This window comes from Silurus meridionalis, chromosome 16 (genome assembly GCF_014805685.1).
Source record: "Silurus meridionalis isolate SWU-2019-XX chromosome 16, ASM1480568v1, whole genome shotgun sequence".
Lineage (NCBI taxonomy): Eukaryota > Metazoa > Chordata > Actinopteri > Siluriformes > Siluridae > Silurus > Silurus meridionalis.
The window spans coordinates 494,124-505,000 of record NC_060899.1 but is presented as its reverse complement, the minus strand read 5'-3'; the positions used below and the strand labels follow the sequence as shown (position 1 = coordinate 505,000).

Sequence of the window (10,877 nt, the reverse complement as noted above, 5' to 3'; positions counted from 1 at the left end):
AAGATGTGGGGAGATGTGACTTGAGGAGATGTGGGGAGATATGTGATGAGGAGATGTATGGAGATGTGAGGAGATAAGAGATAAGGTGATGATGAGAGATAAGAGGAGATAAGGAAATGCAGGGGTTCTCATTCAAAAATTTACACTTTCTCCTTTTCTTAAAAAAAGTACATAAATAATATCACTTTGTGACTGATAAAAGAAACTTTCCATCAATTTCCTCTCAATACTGTTAATAATACACCTAGTGGTCAACCATCAGAACTACAACAAACCAGAGCTAACAGAGACCCAATGAGACGGGAATCATGCTGCCCCTATACAGTTTGGGTTGCCAAGTCAAGATCTCAATTCATAGGAAATGTTAATAAAGGATTATTTCAGATTAATGTCCTAGTATGTGTGTGTGTGTGTGTGTGCATGCTGTTCAAAACCATTTTTATTACAATCTTAAGTCAAGTCAAGAGGCTTTTATTGTCATTTCTACTATACACAGTGGTACACAGTAAAAACGAGACAACGTTCCTCCAGAACCCTGGTGCTACACTAAACAACATAAAGCTACAACACAAAGCTACATAAAGTGCAAACAGTGCAGACAGACAACACAACACAACACAACACAACACAACACAACACAACACACATAACCCAAGAGAGCGCCGACCAGAAAACACTCTAAATATACTGTGTATAAAGATCAAGATATGGAACTTGTGGTTGCACAGTGGTTATTGTCTGTAGATCAGATGTGTGCACTACTGTGACCAAAATTAAAATTATCTAAAGTAGAAAGTTTGAGTTTCTATTTTATGAAGTTCTGCGGAAAGCTGGAAATGCTGGTTATTGATGATATCTCTTCAGTAAACACAGCTGCTGAAAGGAACGCAGTCACACACTGCACGTTTAATGAGCTGCGCGAGTGAACTCTGAGACTAAATGCTGAGTGGAGATGTGAGGACATTTAAGGAGGTGTAAGGAGATGTGCAGAGATGTAAGGAAATGTGAGGACATTTTAGGAAATGTAAGGAAATGCGAAGAGATGTAAGGAAATTTAAGAAGATGTGAGGACATATAGGGAGATGTGAGGAGATTTAAGGAGATGTGAGGAGATGTGAGGAGATTTAAGGAGATGTAAGGAGATATGAGGAGATTTAAAAAGATGTGAGGAGATGTGAGGACATTTAAGGAGGTGTAAGGAGATGTCCAGAGATGTGAGGAAATGTGAGGACATTTTAGGAGATGTGAGGAGATGTGAGGAGATTTAAGGAGATGTGAGGAGATGTAAGGCGATATGAGGAGATTTAAAAAGATGTGAGCAGATGTGAGGAGATGTGCAGAGATGTAAGGAAATGTGAGGACATTTTAGGAGATGTGAGGAGATTTAAGAAGATGTGAGGACATTTAAGGTGATGTGAGGAGATGTGAGGAGATTTAAGTAGATGTGAGGAGATGTAAGGAGATATGGGGAGATTTAAAAAGATGTGAGGAGATGTGAGAAATTAAAGGTTTTGAAAGTATTTATTTTGCCTCCTGAATTGCAGATTAGTTATGATTTTGTTCTGCACTGTAAAGTTAGATGAGCGTTTAATCCCGTGTTAGCGGTGAGCGAGTGGGGGCAGAGCCAGACTGAAACTGTCTCATCAGCTGCAGGTGTTTCTTACTGCTGAAATCAAAACATTTCTTCTTTATGCATGTGGTTGGTGAGTGAATCTCATAAATAATTAGTCTACGTTAATAACTGGAGGTCGAGCGATAATGGATGGATCGTACTCGCCGATAACCGATTAATCAACCGATAGTTTTACTGGATACTGGATCAAAAGACAGTGGACCAGAAGATGGAAAAACTATCAGTATATAATAACTAAAGAACATTTTATTTTGATAGCTGTACTTTATCATTAAATACAGATATGATGTGAGAAAAACTCATTTACAACATTTTCAAAATACGTCTGTGGCATTTTTCTGTGGGTCGTACCCCATCTGGGGGATGTGGGGACCTTATTAGCTTCACAGGGCGTAGTCTGGGGACCCCTGGTATAAACATACACTACTGTCAGAGCCACTGGTACAGAGAACTCTTTAACATCTTCTGACCAATCAGGACGCAGAACTCAGCAGAGTACAAATAAAGACTAAATATTAGTGTGATTATTATGAATATTTCATCCAAATTAAAACAAATACAATAAAATGATCATATAAACTAAATATAGCTCACACACACACACACACACACACACACACACACACACACACACACACACACACACACACACACACACAGAGCCCTCAGGTCTGTTGACAGGAGAAGGCTGACACGCCTCATTTGTTCCCCGAGGCTCTTTAACAAACTCCTAAGTGCTGAATGACTCACACGTAAAGTCCTGCAGCATCACCAGAGCACAGCAGGACAAACACACGCACACACACACACACACACACACACACACACACACACACACACACACACACACACACACACACACCCCTTTAGGTACTAAGACTCAGGACACACAGGTGAGACCCTCAGAACTTCGTTGTCACTCACTGACATCATCACCATCTTCTCATCTCTGCTCAGGTGAGTCTCAGAGTCTCTCTCTTCTCTACAATTCTAAAGTTCTGCTGAATCTCTGACACATTAAACACCTGGTAGACTGTAGACGTGTGAAATATATATATATATTTTAAACAAATTAAATAAACTCTGACCTGAGAAGGTTCCTGAGTTGTTCATGTGTGAAAGTGAAGATCTCAGGTGTGTGTAAACGCTGTGTGTTATGAGAATTAAAACTTATTGTATTGGTTTAATAAAGTAAATAATCACTGAATAATATTTATGGTATAAAATGATTTAAATGTTGTGTGAAAATTCTACAGCGTTTCCCCACATAGAAAACTGTGTTGTGGAAACCAATAATAATTAATATCAGTACTAAATATTTATTATGAGCAGTGTGTTTTTATTTATATTTTATATGTTTGTTTTGATCATTTTTTGTATTATTTATATTCATTCATTATTATTAATTACACATTTTTCTATTATTTCTATTTCTATTTGATGTGCAGCTGTTTGGTCAGTTCTTTCATTAATGAATGAATAATTACAGTTCCTGCATTAGTGATGTAATTAAGTTTGTGTTTATTAAAAAGTCTGCTGTAGAACTTTTTGTGGGTCTTCATCTGGGTTTGAATTTTTTCCTGCTTTTATTCTGGATTATTTGTTTGTGTTGTAGATTATTTGTGTCGATAGAAATGCGACTTTGAGTAGATTTTATCTTTATGACAGAATGAGAGTCACAGTGTCTATAAAATAATCAAATTTCTTTCTCAGGATCATCACCCGTGTGTGTGTGTGTGTGTGTGTGTGTGTGTGTGTGTGTGTGTGTGTGTGTGTGTTCAGACGTTCAGTGCTGAAGTGTGAGTAACATCGTCTAGAAGGAATAAAACCTGTAAACCTCCTCCAGGACGAGACTTTCTGCAGTAAGTGTCAGATAACAAGAAAACAACACTAAACACAGATAAGAACATTATAAGGACACACACACACACACACACACACACACACACACACACACACACACACACACACACACACACACACACAGTTCTAATGAGACTTTAAGCTTTGCGCAGGGGTACGGTCATGCTGGAACAGGTTTGGGTCTCCTAGTTCAAGTGAAGGAAAAATTTATGCTCCAACATAAAAAAAAATGGCTGATACAATTGTGTGTCTCCAGGTTTGTGTAACAGTTTAGAGAACCACCACCATGCTTCACAACTGAATGATGATGATCTTCTACAGATTTCATGAATACACAGTTTATGTTTCATCTGACCAGAAAACCTTACCTCAGAAATCCTCTCTTGAAGTAGCAGCTCATTTCCTCTATTAAAGCCTCTGAACTCTCAGCTTCTGGTAGATACTATGGTATCTGATGGATCTCCAGGGCTTTCATCAGTTTCTTTATCGTTATTTGGGGTTTCAGTGGAACCTTTCAGCTTCAGACCTTTCAGAGGCCGTTGTTCCTCAATCCTGACTGAGTTTTTGACTCACATTTGGATTTGGATTTTACTTCAAACTGTATGCGCTTAAGTGCGAAAGTTTGTGCACCCCTACTTCACTCTTTACTGTAGTTTAAAGGCTTCCAGAGAAACAGGATGTTTTGGACCAAAGTCCTTCAGCAGCTGTACAAATACAATACTGTATTTCCTTCTTAAAGCTGCAGTAAAATATAATAACGTAAATAATAAATCTATTGTTCTTTATATTTCTGTTTGTTCTCTTGTTCACAAATCAGCATTTTATATGTAATAATTTTGTTTTGTGTTTTGTGTTTTATTTATTTTTCTCTTTCGCCTTTCAAGCTCTTTTTCATTACTCATTGAACATCCTTACATATGAAACTTCACTAAAACATGAAGATGTCAGTGAGCACTAACTGAGCAGGATCTTCATAGATGTTTGATGAATGTCAGATTCTTTGATAAAAAGAAAAATGTATTATTCAATGCAATGTTTTTGGTCCACCTTAATCCAGTTCTGGTTCTGATTCCTTCACAAGAAGACATGTTAATGTGTTCCTGATTTCAGGACAGAAGACGGCCATGTCGAGTCCCAGCAGGCCTCATATTTATGTCGATGTCCCAGCATTCCCACATGGTCACCTCTCACCGTATTCTGCTGAGGAACATCTCAAGACCTTGTACGGTTTTCCCAGCATGCCAGAGTACCTGTCCCGCTTCGACATGCTGGTGTCAGAGGACACGGCATGGATCATGAGGAAGACAGAGACCTTCACATCTATGGACAGGGATGTGGAGCTACGACAGTGTAAGGAGGCGGGGCAGGACTCTGTGATTGACAGCACAGCGGGACACAGAGCTCAATGTGTGGGTCTGAGTGGACAGACGGACATGGAGGACAGGTGTCTGGAGCAGGTACAGAGTTTAGTACTGGATGAGGTGCTGAAGGACATCGAGACGGCGTGCAAACTCCTCAACATCACTCCAGGTGAGAAAGAAAAAGAGAGAGGAATAAACAGTGAATTACTCTGAGACTGAAGACTTTCAGCACTGACACTGGAGACTCCTTCCATAAACGTGTCCCAACAGAAAACATCAAATTATTCATAATTATAGGTTTTTATTTTTTATACAAAATGAAAAAAATATATATTATTATCATTATTTAATTTATGTGGAATGTGTGCTGTACGAGTTCCTGTAAACAAGCAGTTACTATGGAAACGACACCGTATCACAACAATAGTTCTGATATCAATGTAAAGCTTCTGATGAATGATACAGAAGGAACTAATGTTCTAACGTAGGGGTCTTCAGACCCCTTAGGTGATAGAGACATAGAGCAGGAACCCCGATATAAAATGTGTCAAACACAGTCAATAATATTAATAGAAACCTATCAAATTACGCCAGTTCTATTATATTAGAACAATTAGAACGATGTTGGTGTTCATGAATCACTGTCTGTGATTCATGAACAACCTGACAAACATATTTTGCAGTTAAAAATCACAATTTATTAAGTTGTTTAGTTTTGCCATTTATTTTAATAAATTTGCAGTTTCATACATTTTCCTTTTACCATTATTAAAAAAATATATATTTACATTCATTTGCGGCATTTGGCAGACGCCCTTATCCAGAGCGACTTACAACTGAGCAGGGTTTTTAGGGCTTTGCTCAAGGGCCCAGCAGTGGCACTTGGTGGTGGTGGGATTTGAACCTGTGATCTTCTGAGCCAAAGCCCAATGCCTTAACCACTGAGCTACTACCTCCCCACATCACCTATATAAAATTTGAATTTTTTTTTATGAAATAAAACACTAAATTATTTGTGAATGAACACTAATTAGCGGACCCCCTGCAGTGCCGCCACCCCCACAGAAATTATGCACAGTTTCTGACCAATCAGATTCAAGAATCAGAAAGATCAGGAACTTTTCTAACCAAATTCTCATACACACAATATCATTCGTTTGACTTCACAACAAGATAAAAGAGAAAAAACAAAAGAAATGAATGAGTTTACCTGAGACAGGTGTGTACATTAGAGAACTGACCAATGGCATGAGGGGTGGAGACCAGACTCGAATCAAGACCATCAGCACGTGACAGAATTATTTATTTATTTCGTTTGATTATGTTCACGTCTCCAGATCCTACAGAATGGAGCTCGGGACATGCACAGAAGTGGTTGTTGTGGACGGAGCACCTGTATCGCCTCCCGCAGGTGGGAAAAGCCTTCCAGCACCTGAGCGGCAGCGACCTGTGTGTGATGAGCGAGGAGGAGTTCAGGCAGCGCTGCTCGCCGTGTGGAGACGTCCTGTTCGCTCACCTCGACATCTGGAAGACCGGTAAACACATCTCACACTCACTGAACTCTGGACTGCGATTGGTCAGAAGGTCCACTCTGAGACTCCTGTGCTCTTTATTTCAGCCGCCTGGATGAAGGACAGATGTTCTCCTGAAAACAACACTTTTATCGGTGCAGGAACAGATGAGCTGTGTGCTGAAGCCGACTCGTCCTGCAGTGGGCAGCCCATCCACCTGTGGCAGTTCCTCCGAGAGCTGCTCCTCAAACCGCACAACTACGGACGCTCCATCCGCTGGCTTAACAAGGAGAAAGGTGAGGACCACTTCACAACATCTACATCTAATTTACATTCATCTTCATCTATACACACTTTGTCCAGAAGCCTTTTTATAAGCCAGGAACCCAAAAAAGAACCTTTTATTGGACATTCTGTGAATTATGGAGAGTCTTTCTGATGTTCATATTCCACCTGAATGAATGATATGAGCACAAACTGAAGATGAGATTTATCTCCGTAGCAGAATAATAAAGCAGTAAGGACACTTTCTACAATGTTCTCAGCATGTCAAAACATTTGATATAAGAAGATAAAAAATGCTGCTGTTAATTATCTATACACTGAGCTGAGTGATTGGATTTTGGATCTGAAGGTTGTGAGTTCAAATCCCAGCCACATAAATCTGCCACTTCTGCGCCCTGGAGCAAGGCCCTAAACCCCACAGCTGCTCAGTTGTATGAATGTAATAAAGTCGCTCTGGATAAGAGCTTGTGCCAAATGCAGTAAATGTAAATGTGAGCTTAGGTCATGTTCTTTTCATGCAGAGATCATGGCTGTGATCATGAACATGCCTTAATGCCTGTGGCAGAATTTCCACTTGGAACGTTACAGCTAGGATTTTTTTTTTTTGTGGGAATTCTGCCAAAGGCATTACAGCATGTTCATTATCACAGCCATGATCTCACCTCGAAGAACAGCCGAGCTGCAGTTATTATTAACACTATAGTATTATTATTATTATTATTATTATTATTATTATTATTATTATTATTAAAAATGTCTCTCGCTCTGATCTTCACGCTGGAGGTGATAAAATACTCATGTGTGCCGCAAAATGGTCTTAAATTATACAAAAATAAATAATAATAAATGACTTAAAACAAATAAACTGTTATGTGTTGACTAGACAAAAGCAGCTAAAATAAAATACAGTCAACCTGCGATTAATCATCAAATAAATCATTTGCGTAACAAACAGCGAGTTGCTGATGATCGTAAACTTTGCGGGAATCCGCAGCGGGACGGAATGTTCAGGAATGTTAGGAATTACATTACAGTTTTCACACATTTCATCAAAAATTCAACACATCATTGTATTAAAGAGACGGAATGTCTGGATGAATTTACTAAGACACCACAGGAGCTGCACGGATTCGCGGGATTCTGGAACTCGCAGGGGGTCTTAGAACGGAACCCCCGCGAGTTCCGGGGTACCAGTGCACACGTTTTACAGGCACAGGGTCGGAAGCGAAGTCTCACGTGGCTCACGTGCGGTATCTACTACAGCACAAAGTCAGAAGCGCAGGACAGGAGAATCACTGAGTTCGACAGATTTTACTTCATTATTAAAGAAAGAAACTAACGACACAACAGAACCTGGGCCTGTGTTTATAAGATCTCCTTTCAGTTGTTCTGAACAGTTATTGTTCATGTCCATGTTCATCATTTGATCTTAGATATTCAGATGGGAAGCAGGTGAAAGTAAAAAACCGCAGAGTAGCAGAAAGAAGCAGTGAGTGACTGAAAGATCGTCCCGTGCAGGTCTGAAGTTCACACTTTTCTTCTCTCACCTGCAGGAATTTTTAAAATCGAGGACTCAGCCCACGTGGCTAAGCTGTGGGGGATCCGGAAAAACCGTCCAGCCATGAACTACGATAAACTGAGCCGCTCCATTCGCCAGTACTACAAGAAAGGCATAATAAAGAAGCCGGACGTGTCTCAGAGACTCGTCTATCAGTTTGTCCATCCGGTGTGAGGAGATCAGTGAGGGAACATCTCACTCCAGACTGGAATTCCAGGGATACGGATTTCCCTTTGCTTCATGTTTCAGTGACTCTTTCAAGAGGAGAAAAAGACTGAAGACCAGGAGGACACGTCAGGAACGCTGTAAATCCTGAGAACCCTGGAAAACATTTTACAGATTCTCACATTCTCCTGATGATGACATCACTAGTTCAGTGTGTGTGTGTGTGTGTGTGTGTGTGTGTGTGTTACACAAACTACTGTAACACTCATTATTTTCCTGCATTCCTGAGTGTTTTATTTCTTTTACACCACAGCGACTCAGCAACACCTTTACATTTATTTAAAAACATCTCTTAATACTTTGTATAAATTTATTGTTACACTAAACAATTATTTCCGTTGTCTCTCAGGTTACAGTATCTCTAAACACTCCTTCCCCCATCAGCGCGTCTCTCCTGATGCAGTAATAGAAACCTGTACTACTGTGAGAGCTTCTGTTCCAAAGAATCCACCTTGACCAAACGGAGTCCAGAACCCAGCAGCCATCTGGTTTAATCAGATTTGTTCCTCATCAGGAGAGAAGACGAGGGGTCTGTGTGGGTTCTTCATGGTGTGTTTATTCAGTGCTGGAGGTTTTCCAGTCGTCTGTTTGCTCTTTGCCGGGAGATGTGGAAGGATTTTTAGAAAAAGCTCAGGTCCACACACGGATGTTTAGCAACATGCAAAGTGCTTAAACCTTCCGGCGTTTCTGATCGTACGCAGAGTTCCACCACCTCACTGTTCAAAATAATGCAGACTTGTACAATTGTCATTGTAATAAACACTTGTGTTCATTATGAGTCAAGTTCACTGTGAAGATGAGCAGTAGGTCACAGAGTAATAACTAAATACTGATCCTAATGAGATCTTTACACTTACACCATGTGAACAGTCCGAGTTTCTCTACAATGAAGATCTTCATGACTGCATCAATACACCAGTATGTAGAATTATATCTTAAAATCCTCTGTATAATGGAATTAAACTCGTGTCTTCTGTGCAGTGTGAGTACAAGGCGAAGAAGACATTTCTAAATGATGAATGAATTAATGATTGTTCTTTTGATACATTTTGTGAGATTCACTCAGGAGATCAAATGCACCAGCTTGTTGACAATTTGAGCTCTTTTGTAAGAGGCATAACCAAAAAAAGACCATGTTTGTACAAAATCCCAGACCAGTGAGAGTGTATTGTACTTGACTCCAACTGGATATTCCTGGATTTAGAGATTTTGACCACACTTTAAAAAGATATTCATGTATTTACAAATTAGTCACAGATTTCACCAGGTGGTGGCATTTGGATAGAAAATGGTCTGCATTTTAGGTCGATTTCACAAACTTTTATCAGGTGGTTATTTTGGCTGCCAAACACACCTGAGCAAGAAGAAGAAGAAGATAAATACGGTACCTTGATGCTTGGCCCCCTAATTGTAATACTAATGCACCTCTGTATTTATCAGCTGCAGTGCATCATGGAATTGCAAGCAAACACATTATTTATTACTAAAAACACGTCATTAATTAAAGGAAATTATAAAACAATTGCTCACAGTTTATTTTCTCAAGCATGTTTTTGACCGTTCAAACCAACTATCAAAACAAAGAGCTCATTAAAAACTAATTATAAGAGAACTAAACTCATTTATACCTCATTTATACCCCCCTCTCCTGGTCAGTCTGAGTACAGGATTGTGATTGGCTGGAAGGAGTTCAGGGGTGAATAGTGGATTGTGATTGGCTGGAAGGAGTTCAGGTGTGAATAGTGGCTTGTGATTGGCTGGAAGGAGTTCAGGTGTGAATAGTGGATTGTGATTGGCTGGAAGGAGTTCAGGTGTGAATAGTGGATTGTGATTGGCTGAAAGGAGTTCAGGTGTGAATAGTGGATTGTGATTGGCTGAAAGGAGTTCAGGTGTGAATAGTGGATTGTGATTGGCTGGAAGGAGTTCAGGTGTGAATAGTGGATTGTGATTGGCTGGAAGGAGTTCAGGTGTGAATAGTGGATTGTGATTGGCTGAAAGGAGTTCAGGTGTGAATAGTGGATTGTGATTGGCTGGAAGGAGTTCAGGTGTGAATAGTGGCTTGTGATTGGCTGGAAGGAGTTCAGGTGTGAATAGTGGATTGTGATTGGCTGGAAGGAGTTCAGGTGTGAATAGTGGCTTGTGATTGTGAGCTCCATGAAGGAGTTTTGCGTGTGGTTTATCTTCTATAGTGAAAACAGGGATGTTCATAAACGTCTCAAGACACAAGATGAATTTGTAGAGAAGAAAAGATTAATGAAGGATTGAGAATAATATATATACAGTACAGACCAAAAGTTTGGACACACCTTCTCATTCAAAGAGTTTTCTTTATTTTCATGACTATGAAAATTGTAGATTCACACTGAAGGCATCAAAACTATGAATGAACACATGTGGAATTATATATGGAATTATATACATAACAAAAAAGTGTGAAACAA

The 10,877-nt window shown here is 39.7% G+C and overlaps 1 protein-coding gene across 3 annotated transcripts; it reads left to right on the top strand.

Annotated features, from left to right (window-relative positions):
- Positions 1–2,450: 2,450 nt before the first annotated feature.
- LOC124398995 (SAM pointed domain-containing Ets transcription factor-like) lies at positions 2,451–9,452 on the top strand. Of its 3 annotated transcripts, XR_006928156.1 has the most exons (7): positions 2,451–2,590; positions 3,347–3,495; positions 4,607–5,026; positions 6,195–6,392; positions 6,476–6,664; positions 8,207–8,516; positions 8,786–9,452. XR_006928156.1 is itself a non-coding variant. In XM_046869605.1 (6 exons), the coding sequence occupies exons 3-6, from the start codon at positions 4,621–4,623 to the stop codon at positions 8,383–8,385; spliced, it is 972 nt and encodes a 323-aa protein (XP_046725561.1). In that variant the 5' UTR covers positions 2,451–2,590; positions 3,416–3,495; positions 4,607–4,620; the 3' UTR covers positions 8,386–9,452. The 3 variants fall into 3 exon arrangements, 2 of the variants coding, with proteins under 2 accessions (XP_046725561.1, XP_046725560.1); XM_046869605.1 differs by having other exon boundaries at positions 3,416–3,495; positions 8,207–9,452; XM_046869604.1 differs by having other exon boundaries at positions 8,207–9,452.
- Positions 9,453–10,877: the final 1,425 nt, after the last annotated feature.

What these genes read in the sequence shown, in the direction of transcription:
- LOC124398995 (XM_046869605.1), top strand. Translation starts at nt 4,621, where the DNA reads ATGTCGAGTCCCAGCAGGCCTCATATTTATGTCGATGTCCCAGCATTC. An exon ending in ACTCCTCAACATCACTCCAG is followed by an intron (nt 5,027 to 6,194) that starts GTGAGAAAGAAA and finishes TCACGTCTCCAG; the next exon opens with ATCCTACAGAATGGAGCTCG. An exon ending in CTGGCTTAACAAGGAGAAAG is followed by an intron (nt 6,665 to 8,206) that starts GTGAGGACCACT and finishes TCTCACCTGCAG; the next exon opens with GAATTTTTAAAATCGAGGAC.